The sequence below is a fragment of the Cupressus sempervirens genome, chromosome 9, assembly GCF_028749045.1.
Source record: "Cupressus sempervirens isolate cs-2001-9-10 chromosome 9, ASM2874904v1, whole genome shotgun sequence".
NCBI classification, from domain to species: Eukaryota; Viridiplantae; Streptophyta; class Pinopsida; order Cupressales; family Cupressaceae; genus Cupressus; species Cupressus sempervirens.
In genome coordinates, this window is record NC_143126.1 from 567,818,906 (window position 1) to 567,846,021 (window position 27,116).

A 27,116-nucleotide genomic window follows, 5' to 3' on the forward strand; every position below is an offset into this window, starting at 1 on the left:
TTATGATCTAGAACTTCCTAGTTAAAGAATTCCGATTTTGAATACTTATCTTACTTTCAATCATTGAACCTTGAAAATTCTCTTAATGAAGATATCAATATGGAATCGAACTAATGATATAGTGAGTGTCTACATGAGTATGACAGGAATATGAAATAGAATCAACTCAATTAATGCTGAGATGACCACAAATACGGTAAACTCAGGTGAGTAAGTGTTTAATTTTATGATATCATGCAAGTATCTTTTTGGAAACTTGAAGTAAAAATGGATCTTGAGTTTTGATTATGATTTTGATGATATCATGATGTTATATATATATATATCTTGTATTTGGAATGTTCTTTTAGTGTCTAATTTGCAGAGATCATCGAGGACAATGAAACACAAAGGAGAATCGTACGTTACATTCCAATTTTAAAATACTCTATAATGTTCATTACAAGTTCATCGAGGACGATGAACCACAAGGGAAATGGTATGTTAGATCCCAATTTTTGACCTAATTTGAAATATAGCCATTGAGGTTCACATGAAGTCAGTTGGCAGTTTAATTTGTTATAATCTAGAGAAAGGGTAAGATAGTTGTTATGATTTCAAGTGAAGATAACATGTTAGTTGATCATGGAATTAAGAAAATGGTTCACCGTTGTGATTATTTATAATTAAATAATTTATTATGATAATATAATTTCACTATGGAGAATTTCCTTGTAAGAAGCATGTCGAAGGGGTGGAAGCATTGTCAGAAAAGAATTAGACAGGCACATCACCATCACTAAGCAAATGGGTTGAGGACCTACCAACTCGAAAAAAGGATACATCTGTGGGACCCGCATGAGCTATTTAAATAAATAATTTAATTATAAAACATACCTCAAAAGAAGTTAAATAATCTTTCATTATATTATTTGCCTATATACGTGCATATAGATAAAAAAGATGATTTGGCACCATTATAATTTAATAATTTAATAAAGTGATGTTTACATGTACATATAAGATTATAATAATGTTCAAAATATAATAGCGATTGAATTATTATTCCCCAACTCTATTCTTTCCATTTTATTATTCCTTGTTTTTAGCCGATTAACACTTGGCATAATTAATCGATTTAATATTTGGCAATTCGAATTGTCTTGTAATCTTTTCAACTCTATCTTCCAACCTTGTGTTTATTTTTCCCTCTTTTTGTTTTAATCAAATTAATCACTTGAGAATTCGAATGGGTTTCATGAAAACCAATGGTAGCCAAAAGGTCACGGCTGACCATTAAAAGTACTCCATGATTCGATTTGGAGACACCTTCCTTCTTTTTGCATTCCTTCTCTACTTTTTTCAATCTGCTATGTCCTAGCATCGAGCCCAAAGAATAACATTACAGCATATAACCATTTCCCAACTCCAAAAAAAAGAAACAATTCATTTTCCGATTTTCTTCTAAGACCAATCGCATTAGAAGTTCCGAGCAAAGTAGTATACAGCAGAAGGTCAAGAATACCAGTCGGCGGACAGAGGAACCCGAGCCAGCATTTAGGTCACGTGTTTTCTTGCAGTTCGGATTCAATCGGCCTTCATATTTTCTTATTCTGTATGCAAGCAGTACTATGTAGGAAACTTTACCATTGCAATTACTCATTGAATGTTATGAACTGAGAACCATATAGAAGGTGTAGTCAAATTCCTTCCTTTATCTGTACTAGATACAGACCGATATCTTGTTCTTGATCTAAAATGATTTACCTTGAGAATACTTAAATTCTGGATTTGGAGGATAGAGATTTCAATGGAGTAGTATAAACCAATATCCATGCACATATCTTTCCTATCCATTATTTTATCTCTTCTTTCTCAATCTGATTCGACTTATTCTCCTTAATCGATTAAGACCGAATTAATAGAGATAATCCTTTATGCTATCTGCTGATATCTGAAGTGTATATGATTTTCAATTAATAAAATGATCCTGAGATCACACCAATTATAAAGCCCATTGAAACTAAGATAATCATGATTATTGGAATGAATCCATATGATTGTAATGCTTTAACATATTACCAGGCATGAAATTAGAATATATTGATACAAGGAATTCACCTAGCAATGAGGCCAAAGAATGGTGAAGAGATGTAGTTTTAACCTGCAAACCAAAATCAAGAAATCAGATTTCAATAATGAATTATTAATAGCTCATGCTTGATCTTTTTGTTGTGATCTCTGTTAGCCGACTGGATTGTCGTCGGTGTTTCTATAGCTGACGGAGTGATTGTTGTCGGTGTTTTTGTAGCCGACGGGATGATTGTCGTCGGTGTTTCTGTATTCTGTAGCCGACGGGTAAATAGTTTGTAGCGGACATAATGTTTGTGGCCGACGGACTCCTTTGGGAAGGTTCAGCGGATAGTATTTATATCCCGTCTGGGATCGTTGTAAATCATCATTAATCATTCATCTTATCTTATGAAGCATAATGTAATGTTTTGGCATATGCGAATAATCCAAGGAATTCTGTTGTTCGTGTTCCATTGTCTGTATGCGTTGATTTCTTTACCAATACGGTAAACAATCTCTTGTTGCCAAGTCGTATGGTGTGTTAAATACTAGGATGCCAAGTGGATGGCAAGATGACCCCTGCCTATTCTAGGTAGGGAGGGTCTTTCTCGTTAGAGATTGTGTGGGGATAAGATTGGTCCGAGGTTGGGTGGTTAAGCCCTTGACAATGTTTCACCTCTCCATAAGTTGTCGGACGTGCGTCGAACAAAGATACGCTATGCATCCAATTGTTTTATCGAAACAGGTATCTTTACTTTTATAATGTACATGCAAGATGAAGGTAAGAATAATTGAGTTATATCATCATTATAGTTATTTTTACAATTAGTTGCGAAGGATAGATTTATCTAATAAATTGATATATCAACTTCCATTTATATGAGTAAATCTCCTAATCTTGAGTTTCTGCAACAGTTACGTAATTGGAAGGAAAGGAATCGGAAGCCCTAAATGATTCAATGGTAACTGGAACCCTAAATGATACAACGGCATTGGAAGCCCTAATTGAATCAGTGGTATCGGAAGCCCTATTTGAATCAGTAGTATTGGAAGCCCTAAGTGATACCGAGATAACTGAAAGTCCTAAATGAACCAATGGTAAACTATGCCCTATTTGATATAGTGGTATGTGATGTCTTAATTTTAAATATAGTGGTTTTTAATTGTAATCATCATTTGATTTTGAGATAGTGATTTTTAGATGGTAATCGTCATGTGATATTGTTATAGTGGTATTTGTGGACTAACTCGGGTGGTTGCAGAAGCATCCCTAGTTTTGATTTCGATCTCAAATATCATGGTATGTGGTTTTTAACTTATATAGTAATTTTCATTGATGGTGTTTACAGCTCTTCGTTAAGAAATTTTGTTGAACTGATTTAACTATCATTCCCTTTTCACATGCTCGAAATTGATTTAACTGACTTCATATGAAATTGAAGTATAATTGTATTCCTATAAGTATGTTAGTTGTTAAATAAGACCCACGAAATCTGGATGTTACAATCCACTTACTCGTGGAGCGAGTAATGGGCAGAGTGAATAACTACACTTCTATCAAGAGCTAGAAACAGTGATACCAATAAAGCTTCACTAACTCAAAGGTTAGCTGAAAATGTACCAGTTTCGTTCTAAGTGTGGTCGTACTTCTATATGGAAAAACTTTACAATTAAGGCACAAAGACTCCTAAAAGTAAGAAAAACTTAACTATTTTGTGAATTAAGAAAGAAGTATAAGCTATAGACAAAGCTTCTAGCTATATATTTCCACAATTGCTCCCAATCAAAGCTCTAGCTTCAATTGCTTCTTAACTCTTTTCTATTCAATTCACGAGATACAATTACCAATAACACAAGATAACATGAATCAAAGACAACTTGGATGAATTATAGACAAAGCTTACAATTCACACAAATAACAATCTCACTTAATCAAAGTTAAGTCTCACATGCTCCTTTGTATTCACTTTTTCTCAAAATAGTGCTTACACAAACAAAGTTCTACTAACACAATTTCTTTAGAGCTCTCTTGCATAAAGATAATGATGATTTTCCAATTAGAGGGCACTCCTTTATATAGGCATAGGAGTTGAGAAAAAGGTGGCGAAAAAAGTGGGAGCAACTCAATCAACTTTGGCCTAGTCTAACTATAGGAGAAAATAAAGGGTTACATACAACTCGTATTACAACCTTTTACATACATCTAACTCACATTACATGTAATTATGCTTTTTCACGTAATGCATTCTTTACAACTACTAACAAGAAATAAAAACAAAACAACAATATTAGAGATTGTTTCTCAGTGCCTTGAATTTGACAATGATGTCACGCACTGTGGGAAGATCAGCAATTTCCATAGTCTTTGATATAGCTTCAACTCTCACTACATTTTCATATGCTGATTGCACAACTTTGGAACTTGTTGCCCTAGTATCTAACAAGTGTTTTGTCAAGGATTTATACAAAACAAACTTGTTCATCGTATGTGAACCAAAATTTTCAGAATCTACATCAACATTGATCCTGTTGGTATATTCTGAATTTACTATCTCTACTGCAATAAAATTTACCAGATTCATCAATAACATGACATCTCATCTATTCCAAATCACAAGTAACACTTGTTTCAACTGCTTGACAATCTCCAAAGGCCACCTGCAACTTTGTAAACAGCTTCCTTAATGTCTCCTCCTTGTAACCAATGAGCCCTTGAAATTTAAAGAACATTTCACCTGACGAAAGAATGTCACATGAAACCAAAGCATCGAAATCGAAATTCACCATTTCATCCCAATCATCAAGGATTTCCTTCAAGTTATCTGCTTCTTGAGTCAAAGAAGAAATTAAGTTTTGCTCCATTTCATTCATCTCTTTGACACACCTAAAAACTGCAAATGTCTCTGTGATGGCTCGAACTCCTTCAAAAATGATTTCTTGTATCCAAGACTTTGCGGCTTCAATCAACCTTCTCTCTTTAGACGTTTGAGACATAACAACCACGCTCTGAGAAGATTGTTTCAGGATAACCTCATTCAAACAAGAGACCTCCTGTTTTAGCTAATTCTTCTTTTCCCAAAGCTCATGATTGCTCTTTGATACATTAGCCAATGCATCTTGAGCATCTTGCAAGCAACTCTAGCAACTCAAACGTGATTGCTTTCCAATTTCAACCTTAGTAAACTTGTAGTCAAAACGGGTAAGCTCCTCAACAAATTTATCTACCAAGGGCTCAACAACCTTAACAAATTTAGTTTTACTAGAATCAACCAAAATTTTGGAAACAATTTTATCTTTCAAAGATTTGGATTTAGTCTTCTTAACACAAAGATTGTCAAGAATAACAACCACTTTCCTTCTCTTTGTTGTTATTTTACTCAACCATGCAGGCAGGCTAAAACTTTCATCCAAAAAAGTAGGCACAGTGAAGACCACTGGCATTGATCCAAATTGTATATCCATAGTAACTGAGCAAGATTCAGTCTGTACTGCTGAAGGCATAGAAAAATGTTGAGAAGATTCCATCATGAAAAGCTCAAATCCTGTCAAAGATGTATCAACTTGGGAAACTTGACCACTAGTAAGAGTTAGAAAATCTTCAAAAACATTTGCTAAGTGATCATATTGTTCATGTGCAGGACATGAGGAGCAGCAAAAGAAATAGGAAGAGCCATGATATTAACCTCCAAGACTGGAATGGAAGGAGTGAAAACAATGGAAAATGAATCCACATCATTATCAACCTCATGCAAAAAGGGCTCTTCATGTATAGAAAACGTAAAGGCTTGTGTAGGCTTTGAAAGAGATATGATCATGATTTCCCCTTCTTCATCTGAATCTCCTTTATCAAATTTTGTTTCCAATTCTTTTTCTAATTCTTCCACTGATTCTTGACTTGGTTCGGAAACTTGAGATAATTTAGTTCCTTTTCTGCCCTTCAATTTGAATTTGAGAGAACCCTTGGCATCAAAGGATGAGGCACCATCTTTCCCTGTAATCTCCAGTTGTGATTTCCTACTAGGAGGACCAAAACTTCCACAATCCAAATCCATCTTAGGATTTTTACTCTTCTAACCATTTGTTGGTATTTACTACGATGGATTGAAATCTGTTCTTGGTAGATGTACCTTCCTTTTGTTTCCATTGGATAGGAAAAGGGCACTTCTTGTCAAAGTCAACTTGATGAAGTTATGGATCAAGGATGTTGCCATCATCTTCAATTTGAAAATCTAAAAGGATTTTCAACATGTTAAGATCAATTATCTGCTGCAAGGTTAATCTATAGTAATCCATCTTCATGATGTCAAGTTTTGTCCTCATATCTATCCAGATGTCTTTGATGCGATGAACATGAGTGTAGGCTCTTTTCATCTGAGAATTCATCTCTCGGTAGTCAAAATCAAATCTAGCCTTGAACTTCTTCAAGGTAATCAACTGCAACTCTACTTCCATGTTCTTTGCTTTAGGCACAGAAATGATTGAATAACTACCAATAGCCAAAGGCTTAGCTGAGGTAATCCCAAAACTAGGCCTATGCGAAGCATGTTGATCACTCTGCACATCCATGAGCTGTCTAGCTAGCTCCATCAGAATGATTCGATCTGTAGCATACCTAGGTAAGGTATATGGCTCTCCTTGAATATCCAACTCTCAAGTATGTGAAAGTGGAAAATTGAAGAAAAATACAACCGTATTGGTTCACCTTCTCCCATGCTACATCAAATACTCTTTTGAAAGACAACTGCTTATCAAACAAGCATCGGAAATGTCCCAAGAAGGCATCTTGGACTCTTTTGTAGTGGAATTCACTATTTGCCAAAGTGATTTGTTCATAGTAATCCCAAATAGGAACTTGCAAACGATCTCCTTTGGTAGAAAGACCAAAGAGAGACCCCATAGCAACAGCGATGTAAACTAGATAAGCATTCGTATAGAAAGGCACTGATGTTCCCACATTGCATATTTGTTGGCAAAGTGCAGTACTGATGAGTTCTCCCCAAAAGATGTTTTCTTTATTCTCCATAATTTGAAACATGAACTTATACATCCATGGCTCAAAATCAATAGAATCTTTAAGGCCACAAATCCGATTGAGAAGGATGATGAGATCCTTATACTCTTATTTGAAATTTGACCGATGAACGGTCTTTGGCCATCTGGAGAAATTGCTTCTTTTATTGTCTAACTAGTAAAGGTTGACATACTTCTAATAATTACTCTTTTGCTCATTCCAACTAGCCAATGATGATCCTTTAGTCAAATCAGCACATTCTGATTTATGTAGAACCTTGAAGATTTGTTCTATAACCTTAGGATATAGGCTAATGATAACCTTGCCGTCAACATCTTTGATAGTCTTCGTCTTGGGAGTAAACCGCTATGCACGTCCATAAATGAAGTCAGGTTCTATAGTCGCCATAGGAAACGTAGATACCAAGTGAATGTTGCTTCTCCTAATGAGCTTCATTTCATGACTAGCTAGAGCTTCAACACTTTGTAGAAAATCAGCCACGTCCACATGACCAATCTTTGTGTCCAACATGTTATCCAAAATAGATATGACTAAAGGAGTTGCATGAGCCAATTCTTGATCATATTGATATTTCATTTTGCCTTTAGATTTGGATGGCAAGGACATATCTTGTGCTTGCGCTGCAACACAAAAATCCCAAAACATAAATACAACATCAGAAGAGATCTCCATACAAGTGAATTCCGGATCAGCAGTGAAGATTCGAAAATGGATTGGAGACTTCACAAATCCATCAAAATGACTTCAAAGAGAAAGCATATGCATATGCAATGGAATAGAAAGCGAAATGAAATGAAAGGAATGCGGAATGAAATGGTATGAAAGCGAGAAAATGGAAGATGAAATGGAATGGAATGGAATGAGAATGCGTGAAGGTGAAACGCATGGGAATGCGTGTAAATGAAAATTGCTGATTTCAAAAGTGACTTAGCGTTTTCAAGGCATTATTGCATGAAAAAAATGAGTACATGTAAATGCAACATGTAACGGTAGGTGGAGGGTGAAAAGAAATGCAGATGCGGGTGAAGAATACACTTCACATGTATGTGCGAATGAAGGTTAAGATGGAAAGTATGGAACGATGTGGAAACGTAAATACATATGAAGGGATAGAAATAGAAAATGGAAATGAGATAATGAGTTTTATAGTCACTTTTGGTGAAAAGGAGAAGTCAAAGTACATGGGAAGTGAAAATGACATCTTTCTGACTTTTTAAAAATGTGACTTTTAATCAAAATTGGACCTTTTTTATGCAATTACACGTAAGACATTTCGTGTAATTATGTCATGCAAATGAAAGCGAAAAGTGAGATGGGTGAAAATAGAAGTGGAAAATGGGATTACATGCATATGCAAATGGCAAATTAGATGAAAAATATGTAATCGCATTTCGTTGAGTGAGAGACGAAGTGTTGTGACATGGAAACGGAATGTGGAATATGATGATGCTTTCACATGTAATGAAGCAAAAAAAACTTCTTGGAAAAGAACTTGTAATTTCTCCAAGTGGAGAAATTGGCAAGCAAGCACAAAATACAAAACAGAAAAGAAACAATGTACCTTTGAAAAATGACTCAAACATGCCAAGATGCAATGCACTTCAAAACTCAAATTCGAAATTGGGACTTGGGAAAGAACCAAAAACATGAAAATGAATAAAAACTTCATATTTGAAGGAAAAATGCACTTTCCATGGCATAGATTTTAACAAATGGCAATCATCAAGCAATTATGTGCATAAAATCAGTAAGGTTAGCACAAATTAAATAGCAAGAAAGAAGAAGTCCACTTACATGAAGATTAAGTGCCAAAAATGAAGGAAAAAGATGCTCCAATGTTGAAAAATTCTCCAAAGATGGTAAGACTTTTTCCAACTTTGCAAATGCAAATGGGAGAGGGTAGAAAACAAGGAGTTCTTGTTAGAAGATGCCAAAATGTGCCCTAAAAACACTCCAAGATCCAACATTTTGCATATGGAAACTCATGGGAAGTTTTGGATGAAAAACGTGTTTCACCAAGTAGCACGAGTAAATCGATTTGGTGTTTAAACACCAAAATGTTAACCAATATGCAATGTAATCATCAAATAAGACCAAATCAATTCATCCTCATGTAAAAACATTGATAAAAAATGGAGGTATTTGGAGTTTTCTTCAAAAACATGCCCTAGGATTGAGTTCCCAAAAACAATTTTCAGCATGTTAAATTCATTCTTGATGCAAGGAAACTCATTGCCAAGTAAAAACGCCTTCAATGGAGAAGATTTCATGCAAATCCACCAAGTAAATCTCTCACAATGAGCAAAATCGGGTTCTTGGAGAGCAAATGCATGCATTCTTTCAAAATTGGACTTTTTGGAGGGCACAACACATTTTAAAACATGCTTTTGATCAAAATCGGACCTTTTTGGTTGCATAGCATGTTTTAAAATATGCAACAAGTTATAATCGTACCTTTTTGAGTAAGAAGCATATTTTAAAATGCAACTCACATTTTAGATGTTTAGACATAAAAACTTCACTTTTCATGCCATAGCATCAAAAAGGTCCACGTATGATGAACTTTTGATGTAATGACATCAAAAAGGTCCATCAAAGCAAACTTTATATGCAGTGACATGTAAAAAGTCCACTTTTGATGGATTTTAATGTTATTGCATATAAAATGTCCTCTTATGAAGACTTTAAGTCATTTAATTCACTTAAAACTATAAAAATGTTACAAAATGGGTCATAAACAATATTTATTTATCATACTATGAAATATAATATATAAACATCATTTGAAAGTAACATTTATATAAACATTTGATTTTTAAAACTAAAAAATAAACTAAAACTATATAGTTATATAGTTACTTTAAGTGAAAAATTAAAAAGTAACTAAACTTAAAATTATAACATAAATTGCACTATAGTCAGTTTAAGTTATTAATTTAAAGTTAAAGTAACTTTAAAACATAACAAAAAATGAATATTAGTTATATTTTTCAAAAAGTGAAAATCAAATTGAAAATATAACATCATATTTTTAATTCGTGTTGTTGTACCTAAAATGTCCACTTTTGAGGCACTAAAATGGGCATAACTCTTGACTAGTGACTTTGATTGACTTCTAGGTTAGACCGAATTGAAGGGAAAAATGAAAGGCATGACATGAGCAAAATCAAAAAACTAAAAACAAGAAAACACAAAATCAAAGGCAAAGAACGGACGATAAAGGCTTCAAAAATCAAGCAAAGGCTCGACAAAAAGAAAAACGAAAAAGATTTGACGAAGGCCTTCAGTAAATATATTTCATATTTGAATTGAAATGGATCAATCAATCAACATTAAACAATTAAAAATCAAATTCAAGCTTATAGAAACGTGAAACTAGCTTGGAAAAGTTTTGTGTTGTTACCAACATTTTGTGGTGACAAAATGTAGGACAACAGGGAGGATATTGATGAATTACAATCGGTGTGTGGAGATTTAATCCAAGCCGAACAAAGGCAGCAACTAAGACAAATTGCTGAAGAATGGACTGCGGGGCAGTCGAAGGAATCACCGAGTGTGGTAGAAGGCAACCGCACGAAGGGCGCAAAAACCACCAAAGAGTGCCATAGCTCGCCTGAATAGCGAGTGCAGAGCAACGAGGAGTTGCTTGAGGAAACACGTGTAGTGCCTATCCCTAATTTACTTTTCCGTTATTATTGCCGAACTCTTTTAGGCCAGCTTTATGATTATGCTTGATGATTAGTGACATTTGTTTTCCAGATTGTTGGATATTGTTTCATACTCTGTTGATTATATGATGAGTTACTTTGGTACTAGTTATTTCATGTATGCATGATCATTCTTTGATGATGATGATTGTATACAGTGATTCCAATTATTTCATGATGATAGTTAGATGGATTATTTATATGCGTTTTCTATGGATACTTACCCCATACATGTGTATGGTGTACCAATATGTTATACTTTATGTATGATGTTTCTGATGTGGTTGAGGGAGGGAGTCGTAGTCACCTGCTAGTTGGGATCTACATGATGCACCACTCCCCACCATTGCTTGTTTAGATTATATATGTATGTACATGCTCGGATTTTATGCAGATTGCAGGTACCGGGCATCGACTTCCCTGAATTGCCAGGATGAGCATACCCTATTGCAGTATCTCAATGGTAAGAGAGGGGAGATAATTCTTGAGTCCAAATCCTAACCTTAAGCCAATTGTCCTAGAAAGTAGGACATGTATGTAAGTTGTCTACCCTTCCAAATTCGTCAAGTGACGTAAATTCATGATTTCGACCCTTGAGTTTGATCTAGTATTTTGTACTTTATAATGGGTTTTCGTATTTAGTCTTGTGGGTCTGTGATGATTTTTTGTTATAATGAAATAAAATTAAAAGAGTATTTAATGATTTAATTTAATGAAATTTTTATAAAGAAAATTCAATATTTAATTATATTTAATTAATTGAAAATTAATTAAATAAAAGAATTAAGTTTAAAGATATATTCAAAGTTCTAATTTTGAAGTATTCATATTTATTTAATTTAATAATAAATATTTAGGAGTTCATTTTTATAATGAACTCTAAATATTATTAGTATTTAAGTTAATAAATATTTTATCAAAAACATCTCGAGAATTAATTAAAGAAAGAAAGAAATTGATTTAATAAAAATTTTGCACATGAAAATTAAAATATAATAAAGTAATATAGAAAAGAGGTTTTCGTGTGATTGCACAATCGAAGTCCATGGTCAATCATCGTAGAGTTGGGAAAGGAAATCACAATAGAGGCCTATCACCACCTTATTGCTAACATGGGCTAGAAAGGTGGCCAAACCTCACGTTGTTGCTCATAAACCATTTAGAGCTAGAAAGTGGGACTAATCCCATCTTGTTGCTCATAAGCCATTTAGAGCCAAAAAGTGGGCCAAATTTTCATATTCATGCATCATCCCTTAAAGTCCATGGTCAATCATAGTAGAGCTGGGAAAGAAGATCACAATGGGAGGCTATCACCACCTTATTGCTATCATGGGCCGAAAAGGGGGCCAAACCTCACCTTGCTGCTCATAAGCCATTTAGAGCCAGCAACTGGGCCTAACCTCATCTTATTACTCAAGCCATTTTAGAGCCAAAAAGTGGGCCTAGCCATATCTTTTCATATTCATGCATCATCCCTTAAAGTCCATGGTCAATCATCGTAGAGTTGGGAAAGAAGATCACAATGGGAGGCTATCACCACCTTATTGCTATCATGGGCCGAAAAGGGGGCCAAACCTCACTTTGCTGCTCATAACCCATTTAGAGCCAGAAAGTGGGCCTAACTTCATCTTGCTACTCATAAGCCATTTTAGAGCCAAAAATTGGGCCTAGCCTTGTCTTTCTACTCACAAGCCATTTAAAGCCTGAAAGTGGCCCTAAACCCACTTTGTTGAACCATTTAGAGCGAAAAAGTGGGACTAAACCCATCTATCTTGTTGCTCATAAGCTAAGTTGTCAATTGTGGTTCTGATTCACATTCAGGTTTGGAATCAAGTTCCCAATTTCGGCGAAACAATTTTTTGGAAGGTTTCTAGTACTACAGGTATTTATAGATATTTTTAAATATATATGTATATTTATAAATTCGTACATGTAACCTATTCAATGTTAATTCATCATTGGTTCAAAACTTTAAACATATAATAATAATAAGTTAGAAGCAAAATACTCATAAATCCATAATTGCAAATAGAATTATAACTAAAATACCTCATATCATGTTCATACTTTGCAAAAGTCTCAAAAATGTCATTACACAGTGAAAATTTAAATTACAAGCTTTAGAAATTAGGGTTTTAGTTGCTTTTTAGATTTAACAATAAATAAAATTTGGCACGTGGGGCCCATTTTTAGGCGCCCATGGATTCCTTTGAATGCCAGCCAAAATTCAGGCAAAATCCAAGAGGAATCAATACTAGCATCACACCAAAATCAGGATCTGGGCCTATATGTAGGGATCCAATAACTTAGCTCATAAGCAATTTAGTGCTAGAAAGTGGGCCTAGCCCCATCTTTTTGCTCCAATGCATAGTCTGTCTCTTTTTATTTCCTAGTCAGAAGCCAAAAATCATTACATAGAGGTGAACATATACACTCATTACAAATTTTGGGGCACCTAGTATACAGTCAAAATCTTTTGTTGTCAATTTGGACCACTATTATCATCAGATCTTACCAAAGCTATATCACAGCAGAATATTCTTCTATGGGATTCATATCCCCAACCAGAATCCCAGTTGTTTTATTCCTTGGAACACATCTTGGCACACAGTCTAAAGCCATTAGATTCTCGAGTTCAAATGGCCTGGAGGCACTGTGAACATGTTGTGAAATCATACTTTCAACTTTGGCATTGTCAACAGCAATTGATTTTTCAAACCATTTTTAACCCTTGCAAGCTTTGAATGAAATGCATCCTTACAAGTAATTCTTTTTTGTTTAGCAAGGCTATGATTAGTATCAAATAAAGGAAATTGTGAGTAACAAAGTTCATTCAATTCATGTTTTGAGCTTTTAGTTTGGATTTTCTTCAATGGTTCAATTAAAGAGTCATGAAAGCATAATGGAAGCATCTCAGTGCAACCATGAAAACTCTTCACAATAGGGGTCGAGAAACTCACATTTACAAGGTCTACAAATTTCTTTTATCTAGCTATGCCTAACACGTTTGGGTTGTGAAGTTCCATTACCAATGGGATTTCTCTCAAATATAGTGGAAATAATATTTCATTGTCATTTCTACATCCAGTTCTCATCTCGAGATTGTAATTACCAGTCATCGATGACGCCTCTACATCATTTACAATTAAATCTAGAGTAGGATAGTTTATTTTCCCATTTTCATGTAAATAACTAGATCATCTGCTGATTTCTCTAGCTCATGCTTGACAATACTCTCTTTTGTTGCTTACTATAAGTCTAATCTTTCTCCTTCTACAAAAGCATGCGCCTAACAAGTTTTGGAATGGAAGTTGAACTCTCTCGTCTTTGCGATAATCTTCCTTGAACTGAATTATGCAATGTTACTCAGAAGCTGCAACACATCCTAACAGCTTGATCATCATCTTGGCTCCAGTCATGTATAATAGCAACTCTATCATTTTTGTCTTGAAAGAAGAACTGATCTTTCCTCGTTGAAAAAAGAATTTATCTTTCCACTTTTGCCATGGATCTTCCAGTTCTCTCCATTTTCCTCAGGCTGGCAGAATGTAAGCTCTGATACCAATTGCAATATGCCCATTTTGGGACATTTCTGATTCTTGCCCTAAAACAATAATTCCAACTTAAGAGGATAATTGCAAAATACTGTAAATATAAATTTGCCAAGAAAGAATAAATTTTATTACAAATTTCAACTTAATAACTCTAAATACAATTCTGAAAAAAAGAAACTTAACTTGGTTTTCTACTATGTAATTACTGATTTCAGGATTCTTCCTTAATGTTGACCTGTCTACCTCTCCCTTGATGGATCCTCATATGTGATCTGAATTGCTAATCTGTTCAATCTGCTGTTTATTAAGTGCTTTCCTAATTTAATTCTTTTTCCCTTCTTTACACCCTCTATGGGTTATGGCTTATGTCCCTTTGCTTCGAAGGGATGCATCCTTTCATGTTAATATTCAACTCTCTCACATTGTGGTCGGCCCCAAATACCTGAATTTCATTTATTAAAGCATGTGACCTGTATAAACGGTAGGAACATGACATATGAAGTTCTAATACTTCATGGCATATCCTTAAACATTCAACATTCATCAAATGAGACAAAGAACATTCACATTATTCACATCCATTGGTGTCTTTATTGTTTAGGAATTTTGTAGATACATGTGTGTAATAATTCTGAAGTATAAGTGGCCCCCACTGGTTAGGCGGGTTGATCTGAGGTTGTGGGTAGAGCCCCATGGTCTCGGATTCGACTCCCTGGCTCGTCATTACCCCGCCACTTACACTTGGGGGAAGTGCTGGTTATCCCGTGAAAAGGGACTAGTCTTGCCTCAAGTTCACCCCGTAAAGGAAACCCATTGGGCTTCAGCTGTGGGGATACCCTCCGAGATCAAAAAAAAAAAAAACCAAAGTATGAGTACATGAGTTGATCAAGAGGTTATAAGATGTATCACATGCTAATACTAGGAAGGAGAACCAATTCAACTTCATGGATGAGTCTTCAGTTCTATTGTTTCATCCAATATAGAACGATATCACCTAGGATCAAAACCATCAGCTGGAATCTGCTTCTGCCATGACAAATGTTTTAATCTTCATGTTCAATCCACTTTAATGATAGGGCACTTCAGTGGTCTAGGGCATTGATTTTTTAATCTTCATTTTATATTAGTTGTTAGCCAAGCGTTTTATGACTCACAATTATGGACTGCAGAAGCATAATAATAAGTATCAAAATCTCTTCCATCTCAAATGATTACTCCAACACTAGAGTCCTGTTTATCAATGTTTCAGATCTGAAATTCCTTAGAAAATACAATAAAATTATAATTTCATCCTTGCATCCTATTTTCTAGATGTTTCAGTATGCTCCTCAGATGGGTCTTGGTTTTCTGAACCTTTTATCTTATCCTCAAGTACAAACATTAGCTCTAATCCCCCCTCAAATCTTGTGTAATATTTTCATCCAAAATTTTCCTTCATCTGAATTTTCATTTCCCCTTACTATAGCAATTAAAACCTATTTTACCCTACATTTCCAGGATGGGGATGGGCAGGGAACAGGGGAACACATTTCCGGGACAGTGGTTGTTTTTCCCAAGTTTGGGGGCGACAAGGGTACTGCAAAAGGGATGTCTATATAATGTATATGGAAAAGAAATAATATATAGGGAAATTTTTAATATTCATAAGAAAAACATGGATAAAACATGCATATATACATTATATTCATACAAAACATGGATAAAATTGATGCCCTTGTTTAACCACCAATATTGATGCTAATGATTAGTATATACTAGCCATTCCTATTGATATTGATTCCCAGTCTAGGCATGTGAGTTTGAAGGAGTATGAATGGTTTCCAACCTGACAAACATGGCCAAGTACACGCTGTACCTTTGGAGACCCAGCATTATCTGTTGGGTATGCTTCCTTCCATTTCTTGACCCCCTTTCTGCTGTTTGGTGGTGCTGGTGGTGTATATCGATGATAGGTAATGTTGGGAGGGGTTTTCTGATGTTTTGGGAAGGTGACTGATGAATTTTATTGCTGTCTTGACCTGTTAACGGTAGCATATCAGACCTGCAATTAAGTTTGTGCTTTGCACACTGGTTTCTAGACTTCACATTGATCATTCCAGCACTTGTTTGCAAGTAGTTCATAGTTTCTTTCTAACTGGGAGATAGTTTGATCATATTCTATTACTATTATGACCTGCAACCACATCTTTATGCACTACAAGTTTTTGGGTGTTTGTGAAATTGATTAAAAAGTTGTCCATATTTATGAGTTCTTTTGGCTATTATTCAGAGCTGTTTAACCTTCGTATCAGTGAAAAGTCCAATGTTGCAGACCTGCAACCACCTGTTAGAACCAACGTGTAGCTTAACATCTATGAAATTTATCAAACACTAATGCACTGTTGCTGAGGTGCAAGGGCCAACAAAAATAAATTAAAAAAAATTTCTTTTGGAGTATTTGAGTCTATATTGTTTTTTAAATGTGCTGGGAAAAGGGGGACAGCTGGCTATCCCCAGAATGGTTAGGCGATATCATAGACGTCCCCAACTGAATTGGGGGGGCGGGGTGGGTTTCCTCTAGGTATCACTTCTGTCCCAAAGTTTAATATTTTCAGGATTTGGGATGGCTAGGCGACATCCCCAATCCATCCCCCCATCCCCGGAATGTTTCAGAAATGGGAATACATCCCCAAGTTTCCTTGATTCAAACTCCTTTTATATCTAATTCAATATCATCTCAATGCCAAGATACATCCAAATTCAGGTTAAGTTTTAATTAAGTTTTAAGATCTGCAGGTTCATGCAGGCAACATCAGCAAGAAAAAAAGAGATGTGAGATATTAACAACAAAAAAGAAGAAAATTCGTTATTCATTCTTACCAAATGAAAAATATCCAAACACACATGCACAAAAAAATGAAAGGAATATTCAACTGCAAGCAGTCGTACCCCCAGACAACCGTCTGCTTCATTTTTTTCTCTTTTGCTAAAAAAAATGACTTCTATTTGAAGGGGCTGTACGAACTTTAACATAGCCTTGGTGCTTAAAATACAACAAGGTAGAAAAGAAATTTATTCATTATTAACTGCTTTTATGGAATTCTGTTACAACTTAAAATATTTGTCATAAAAACATTCCATAGATAGAACAGCAAGAGCTGTTGTATAGGGCGTGATTCTCTATGATGTTCCAAATAGTATAACATATGGTACAAGTTTGCCGAAAGAACCTTGTTAGTTTCTAAGATGTTGCATTATAAATCATCTAAAGTTGTTCACAGTTTACCAGCATTGAGAATAACCATGTAAAAGACTGCAAGAATTATCATACATTTCACAAACTCCAATTGGTTCCCAATTTACATCAGAATTATTCCAAATAAATTTAACAATATTGATTTCTGGACAAAATCAATGTCACAGAATTCAACATGTCCAAGGAGATAGTTTTGCTGTTATGAGTATATGCTTCTTTTTGCTGTTACAACATATGTCAAGTGCCAAAATTTGCAGTAAACAAATGTAGAGGTGGAAGTACATGTGAAAGACAGTATGAAGAAAATTCTTAATACAGTATGAACGTGGAGATATTATATAACACATGCCAATAATACTAGTGATTTCAACCTTAGGAGCTACTGCTTACGGTAGTAACTATAAAACATATAAGGCTTACATGTTTAGCATAAAAAATGAAAAAACAACCAACAAAGATAACAGAATAAAACAAAGGTTAAATATTGATTTCATTTCCAATACAAATTAATTTCATCATTATTTGCAGTTTTCCCAAATATTATTGACCCATATATTTCTCTAATCGAGTGAGCATCCATACAGATAAAGTAACCTGAACTCACTTTACCATTATATATAGACACACACACACGACAGAAGATCATAACTAAAAGTAATAGTATGAACACATACCAAAGAAACCTGAATATGGCTGGTGAGCTGCACTCCCTGGAACTTGGAGTTGTAATCTGGTTTTTACTAGCCACACTGGATTTGTAAATAGACAAACCTATCAACTCAAACAACCAAATTGTCAATTTCGCTAAGTATATATTGCAAGCACAGAATTTCAACTCAATCTACAAAACCTAGTTATAAGCAGCATTTCTCCAAGTTTAACGAACTTTGGAGCTGAGGGGCACAGATTTGGGGTATGGCAGGGGCACGGCAAGTTTTACAGAAGAATAAAGTGCTGCAGGGTTACAAAGCTTAAAAGAAATGATTTAATTCATTGAAATTATGCCAATTAAAAGTTTTACAGAAGGAAGACAATTTGGCAACTTGTCAAACAAACTAGAGACGCAAACAAAATGTATTCTAAACAATGTTTTAATTTAAGATCCCCATTAGGAATCTTGGTCAAACAGCTCACTTTCTTACTGCCGCTTGACACATACTTTGGCAAACAGTTGCCTCATGAAGTACAAGTAAAGATTCTTGATTGATAAACACACAATAATAGCAATCCTGAATTTCAAATTATCAGAATAGAGACAATAATGGTAATACTGTAAGATCTTCAAATACTTACCAATCATGTATCAATCAGCATGGGGTTCTTTGCTGCCATGCTTACATAACCAAATCTTGAGTTTGAGTTTATATCAGATGTTTGACAGTAAGTTGTACCATAGAGTTTATGATCATAGGAAGGCATAATAATGACTGTAAACTCCCAAGTTTTAATGATGCAAATAACCCAGACTTCAGTTTAATATACAGCTTTACAGAGACAGATTGCTTAAATGTATACTCCTTCAATTGGCTGGTAATCATACAAAATAAACATGTGGGACATACTATTACAAGATATTCTCAATACAGAATAAATATTCACCTGGATTGATCCAAACAAATCGTTGTGCTAGCGTGTTTGCTATGTGTCAGGCCTTTAAAAGCATCATGGGTTGCTTTTAAATATTTTCATACAATCCTTTCCGAGACCAGCGGCTCCCAAATATTTGAAATAGTCAAGGATGACTCCTTACCATGTTTCTTTCAAGATTCTCTGAAATGGTCACCGCGAATCTTTACCACCACATTGCCAAATCAAGGTGCAAGTCACCCCATATTTGTTCTTTTCTAGACTCCGTATTGACTCCAGTGATGTCAATATTTTATCATTGTCTCGGTAAATAGAATGTGTTGACAACAATCATCAGGTTGCAAACCCCGCATTTGGCGTGCCCTGAGATTGCATACTATCTCCTAGTTTTTACACCCCAACGATTCTAAATATCTTTCCACTGCACCATATAGAACAATCATTTGGTGAGTCTCAACACTAGATTTGCATTATCCAACTTGGACTGTTTCCACTCACTATGACAAATGACAACTCTTTGAATCCTTTTATACTCCCTCCGGATTCTGCCTTCATACAACTCTAGGCAATAATAATTGTACACCTTTCTTCGCAATTTAATCCCTGCTACTACTATGAGTGCAACAGCCTTAGCTCTCTTGTGTTTGCTTCTGTGTCTGAAAATGTTGGAGGCTTTTGTGTTTCTTCACAGTTGCTTTAAAGGCAATGGGCTTCCACTCTGTCTCTGCCTTACCAATCATTCCTCCTAGAAAGCATCATTATGACTCCTTGCCTTTTGTCACCTTCAATCTGCAATGTATCTATTTGTCTGTAACAATTCCTAATCCCGATCTTCCACTGGAGAATTGGTCACTTAGTTCCAATTCCAAGAATGAATTAAATATTCAAGATTCAATCTTCCAACCAGATTGTTTCTTCACCATCTTGCTTCTTTAACGAAAGAATTTCCATTCATCATTCCTGTGAATAACTTCCTTTGTAACCATACTTTCCCATATCTTTTAATTAATTATTTAGTATTATATTAAGAGACCTTGTCATGTTCCCAAATTTGAATGTAATAATTAAATTTAATTAATTAATTCACTGGTCCTAGAATTTAAATAATATATCAAAAGAACCTTTAATTAGTTACTTTAATTAATTAAGTTGGGGCCAAGTTAGTAGTATGTGTATTTGTGGTTCCAGTTGATTTTGTATATCTCAGACCCATTTTATTTAATTGTTTCCGTAGGTAAGTGTGACTATCGGCTATCTTTGTACACCCTCAGAAAGGTTTCCCCGACGAGTATTTAAGCGCGGCTTGTAGGTAGTAGTTAGTATGCAATTTGGATTATTTCTTTGTATTGTGAATTCCTGTTGGGGATCTCTGTTGTTCGCCATTTCGGAAGTGAAAGACCTTCCTTATTTGGTTTTATTTGGTTTCAATGGGATTCAACCCTCACCCTATTCCATCGCTTGTAACACTTCGCTCAAATCTGGCAAGTCGGAGCACCATCATATTGCGAATATTCATTTTGTTTAATTTGATCTACTCTCTTGTCCTGTGTAATTCCATTTACTATTTATCTGCATTAAATCTCACTGTTTGTTCAAACTATCTATTAGTTTGCAATCACTCTCCGTACATCACTTGTACGGACTCCTACCATCCATTTCCAGCCACTACTGTACACCGTACGACCTCCAAGTTCAATCCTAAGCTCACCATATGGCCCTCACATATCAGTTTGCAATTGTACAATTCCATTACTCCACCGTACAACCTCCATTATTCTACCATACGGCTGTCCTGAACATATTCCCACTGTACAGCCACTCACACATCCCATCCGTACAACCTTGTTGCTTCCCACTGTACAGCTCTACTACTCTGATCACCCATACAGACAGCACCTCGTGCATCTTTCCCTCAAGACTATACGGCCATTCCTGACTACACTCCTTTGCCACCGTACAACAAGATTTTGGTCAACATATACCACTGTACGGACTCTCCTGTGCATCCCTCCTTGATACTGTACGGCATTCGTAAACACACTCCAATAGTCCGTACACCATTATTTTCGATTGTTTCCTCTCCGGAGGGGGAACGGGAACATTACAGTGGTATCAAAACTAGTGATTTTGCCAGCCTGTTGGGGGAATGGAGAACTTTGACTTGGATGACACTATGGCTCATTTTCCAGCCAATTAGAGGGCACATTTGTTAGTCGAATACTCCAAAAATACTTTTGTGTGCCAACTATTGGATGGTCAAGTACAGGATGACAGATACAAGGTGATTGGTGAAATCATTTACCACAAAGACAGAATCTACTTGGTACTTAAGACCAAGATGAAGGAAATGATTTTGGAAGAAGGTACTTGTACGAATATCATTGAACCAAAGCTCGACGATCAACGTGATGGAAATTTAAGTTCTACCAGTGACCCTCCGAAGAACAAATCTCTATCGGTAGTTGTTCAGCCACCTATTGATGCAGATTCGTTCAAGGATTATTTGCAGGAGCTTTTTACAATTGGTTGATTATGAAGTCTATCTCCCAGTGGCAATCATGATGGATTACACAAATGAATTTCAAGTTTGGGATCTTGGTGACTCAGGACAGGACAATATTAGTGTGGCGCAGCGACAATTTGATGGCAATGTGGTGCTACAGAGGATTGATGTCATTTCACTCATCTTACCTGCACATCTGATTTGGGACCCTGGAGTTGTTGGTGTTTCGTTTGATTGCTTGAGGACAAGCAATCTTTAGGCAGCGAGGATTTGTCATGTCCCCAAATTTGAATGTAATAATTAAATTTAATTAATTAATTAACAGGTCCCAAAATTTAAGATAATATATCAAAAGGACAATTAATTAGTTACTTTAATTAATTAAGTTGGGGCCAAGTTAGTAATATATGTATTTGTGGTTTCAATTGGTTTTGTATATCTCGGACCCATTTTATTTAATTATTTCCATAGGTAAGTGTGGTCATCAGCTATCTTTGTACACCCTCGGAAAGGTTTCCCTATATTTAAGCGTGTTTGTAGGTAGTAGTTAGTATTAAATTTAATTAATTAATTAACAGGTCCCAAAATTTAAGATACTATATCAAAAGGACAATTAATTAGTTACTTTAATTAATTAAGTTGGGGCCAAGTTAGTAATATATGTATTTGTGGTTTCAATTGGTTTTGTATATCTCAGACCCATTTTATTTAATTATTTCCGTAGGTAAGTGCGGTCATCAGCTATCTTTGTACACCCTCGGAAAGGTTTCCCTATATTTAAGCGTATTTGTAGGTAGTAGTTAGCTTTTTACAATTGGTTGATTATGAAGTCTATCTCCCAGTGGCAATCATGATGGATTACACAAATGAATTTCAAGCTTGGGATCTTGGTGACTCAGGACGGGACAATATTAGTGTGGTGCAGCGACAATTTGATGGCAATGTGGTGCTGCAGAGGATTGATGTCATTTCACTCATCTTACCTGCACATCTGATTTGGGACCTTGGAGTTGTTGGTGTTTCGTTTGATTGCTTGAGGACAAGCAATCTTTAGGCAGCGAGGATTTGTCATGTCCCCAAATTTGAATGTAATAATTAAATTTAATTAATTAATTAACAGGTCCCAAAATTTAAGATAATATATCAAAAGGACAATTAATTAGTTACTTTAATTAATTAAGTTGGGGCCAAGTTAGTAATATATGTATTTGTGGTTTCAATTGGTTTTGTATATCTCGGACCCATTTTATTTAATTATTTTCATAGGTAAGTGTGGTCATCAGCTATCTTTGTACACCCTCGGAAAGGTTTCCCTATATTTAAGCGTGTTTGTAGGTAGTAGTTAGTATTAAATTTAATTAATTAATTAACAGGTCCCAAAATTTAAGATAATATATCAAAAGGACAATTAATTAGTTACTTTAATTAATTAAGTTGGGGCCAAGTTAGTAATATATGTATTTGTGGTTTCAATTGGTTTTGTATATCTCGGACCCATTTTATTTAATTATTTCCGTAGGTAAGTGTGGTCATCAGCTATCTTTGTACACCCTCGGAAAGGTTTCCCTATATTTAAGCGTGTTTGTAGGTAGTAGTTAGCTTTTTACAATTGGTTGATTATGAAGTCTATCTCCCAGTGGCAATCATGATGGATTACACAAATGAATTTCAAGTTTGGGATCTTGGTGACTCAGGACGGGACAATATTAGTGTGGCGCAGCGACAATTTGATGGCAATGTGGTGCTGCAGAGGATTGATGTCATTTCACTCATCTTACCTGCACATCTGATTTGGGACCCTGGAGTTGTTGGTGTTTCGTTTGATTGCTTGAGGACAAGCAATCTTTACGCAGCGAGGATTTGTCATGTCCCCAAATTTGAATGTAATAATTAAATTTAATTAATTAATTAACAGGTCCCAAAATTTAAGATAATATATCAAAAGGACAATTAATTAGTTACTTTAATTAATTAAGTTGGGGCCAAGTTAGTAATATATGTATTTGTGGTTTCAATTGGTTTTGTATATCTCGGACCCATTTTATTTAATTATTTCCGTAGGTAAGTGTGGTCATCAGCTATCTTTGTACACCCTCGGAAAGGTTTCCCTATATTTAAGCGTGTTTGTAGGTAGTAGTTAGTATGCAATTTGGATCATTTCTTTGTATTACGAATTCATGTTGGGGTTCTCTGTTGTTCGCCATTTTGGAAGTGAAAGACCTTCCCTATTTGGTTTTGTCCGGTTTCGGTGGGATTCAACCCTCACCCTATTCCGTCACCTATAACACTTCACTCAAATCTGGCAAGTCGGAGCACCATCATATTGCAAATATTCATTGTGTTTAATTTGATCTACTCTCTTGTCTTGTGTAAGTCCATTTACTGTTTATTTGCATTAAATCTCGTTGTTTGTTCACACTATCTATTGGTTTGCAATCACTCTTTGTACATCACCCATACAGACTCCTTCCATCCATTTCCAGCCACTATCGTACATTGTACGACCTCCAAGTTCAATCCTAAGCTCACTATACAGCTTCCATTACTCCACTGTACGACTTCCATTATTCTATCGTACGACTATCCTGAACATATTCCCACTGTGCGGCCACACACACATCCCATCCGTATGGCCTTTTTGCTTCCCACCGTACGGCTCCATTGCTCTGATCACCCATACGGACATCACCTAATGCATCTTTCCCTCAAGATTGTACGGCCATTCCTAACTGCACTCCTTTGCCACCATACAACAAGATTTGGTCAACATATACCACTGTACAAACTCTCATGTGCATCCCTCCTTAATACCGTACGGCATCCGTAAACACACTCCAATAGTCTGTACACCATTGTTTTCGATTGTTTCCTCTCCAAAGCAGGAACGGGAACATTACAGACCTAATATTAAATAATTAATATTTATTGTAAATACTTATGTTATATTAGTTTATCTTACTAGCAAAGTTGCATGGATACGGATATGGATACAAATACAGATACGGTATTGGGTACGAATACGGCCATCTTTTAAGACCCCCAGTATGGATGTGGTTGGACACGACATTAATAATAACACATACACTATATTTAACATAGTTTTCTAACTCATTATAGGAGATTTTCATTACTTCAAAAGCAATATTAACACATTAATGCTACACAAATATTTACAAGTAAATTTAACACTTTACAATATGTAAACATAGTAGAGTTGCATTAGAAGATAACCCAAAAATGGGTTTCAGAAATAGAAAAACATTTTATTTGTCTTTCTCATTTGGTACAGGTTTTGTTTATACTATTTTTTCCAAAAAATGCTTTAATAAAGTAAATCTTAAATTAAATTTGGGAAGATTTATGTCAAATCTTTTTAAAAACCAAATACCATATTATTTGGCACGGTTGGAAAATCAAGTTTTTTTAGGCGGACAAGGGTACAATATGCAACGTGTATCCAAGCAGTATCAAATACATTTCCAAATTGGATACGGGGATGTGCTCGCCCAAGGAGGGAAAGAGGAGTTTCCGACAACTCTGCTTATTAGCACTAACGTTAAATAATAGATATTATTTATTGAATCATTATATAGGGGACATTACAAGTCCTCCCATCCCGAGATGCTTGCCCTTGAGTAATCAAAATTTTTGAATGTTGAATCAATGGTCATCTGAATCAAAATACCCGAGTCCCAAAACAACCTCTCAAATTCTTTAGTTGGAATCCATTGTGCCCCTCTAATATATCTAAAATTTGCTTCACTATAGAAACTCTCAATTTGTGCAAACCTTAGGATCCCAAATCTAAACATCATCTTCAGCATTAATCATCAAGCAAGACAGATAAGCATCATTCAGTAAGGTTTCATCAATTGTCCAAAGCCTGAAAGTGTAAGATAAATCACACCAATCCATGCAACCACTTGTACTTAACAAATTGAAGTATGGTGAAATGAATCTTTTTTGTCATCCTTATAAATCATCATATCCTCCTATGAAAGAAACCTATAAAACTCATTCGATACATGTAGCACAACATCCACCAAAATCCACTCTTGGTTCATGAACTTTTGTTACAATGGCAATCACACATCTCACTTTAAACAGTCATTTCTAGTTTTGTTTGAAAACCCATTAGTCTATGCCTTTCCTTAATTTTTTGCAAGTTCTCCCTTCCTTGAGAAACAATCATCTTAGTATGCTTAGCTTTCTCCATCCACATGTTGCACTACATATGAGTTCTTTCTACAAGTTCACTATGACCCATCAGTTTCCTTGGCTCCTCACCCATTACCACTGATTCCTCCCGAATTCCTTCAATCTCTTCATTTCACTGATCTGAATCATGTGCTAGATGTGATAACACTTCCTCCCTATGGATTTCATCAACACCTTCAACTATTAACTCTATTTTCTATATTCTCGAATTATATTCTTGCTCATTTGGCAATGTAGTCAACTTTTCTGCTTCATATTGAGAATAGTGAACAATACTCAAGTGTAAGTAAAGTTCATCAATTTCTTTGGTTCTGTCTTAAGCAAACTTGATAGAAAAGTCCCTGCCCCTAACTAATTGCAAATAATACGATTTTGTCTTTTCGAATGCTTCATTGATCGCTTGTAGCTGTGCAGTAGATATTTCCTTTGTAATTCCTTTCTTCCTTTCCTTCTTTTGAAGATTGCATATAAGCTCTTCAATTTTACTGCACTTGCACAATCCTTTCCTCTATGACCCCTAATTGATCCTTTAGATATTTTGCCTTGGACAAGGTTTGTACTTCTCACAGTTACTAATACTGCACCCCCCAATGAACCTTTAAATTTTCTTTCATCTCTAAGAAGACTTTCCTCATCAAAAGTAACTGACTCACTAGAAGTTGTTGTAGAATCTTCAGCCTTATGAGCATAATTCATCCCTTTTGTATTCTTATCAATGCTGATCTCTGAACTGCCTACAAAAAATCTTAAGCACCCTTCTTTGGTTGGCTTAGTGAAATCGTCATTGCACTGATTTGTAACACACTTGGATTCAACTTCATAATGTTTGTAATCATAGTTGATTCCCTTGTATTTCTTTGCAAACTCCTTGAAACTCTATTTCACACTCATCACGAGAGAAACTATTCTCTTCAACACAAATTATCTTTTGTTCTACTTCCTTCAAGAGAGACTTAAGCTTTTGTTCACATCGTCTAAACACACTGCAAACCAATGTGTCTACAAATGAAGAAATTGCACATTCTTGTTTCAAAACAACCCATAGCATAGATAAAATAAAATTGGAATTGTTTTACTCCCACTGATAGTTAGAACCATAATATCCTGCATAGTTGTAATGACCTCTTTTCCATGTGTCCTTCTGATTGTACCAAGAAATGATGAAACATAACCTAAATCAAATCTTGCAATCCCAAATCCAATATTAAATTACTCACTATAACTTCTG

At 35.3% G+C, this 27,116-nt stretch overlaps 1 protein-coding gene across 4 annotated transcripts in view; it reads right to left on the reverse strand.

The window, feature by feature from the left end:
* The window catches only part of FOLT1 (folate transporter 1), a 242,002-nt gene that overhangs the window by 131,376 nt on the left and 83,510 nt on the right, over positions 1–27,116 (reverse strand). For all 4 annotated transcript variants that reach the window (XM_089801155.1, XM_089801153.1, XM_089801152.1 and 1 more), the window contains one exon: positions 18,255–18,351. In XM_089801155.1, the coding sequence (XP_089657281.1) occupies positions 18,255–18,351 (97 nt within the window). The remainder of the gene's footprint in view (positions 1–18,254; positions 18,352–27,116) is intronic.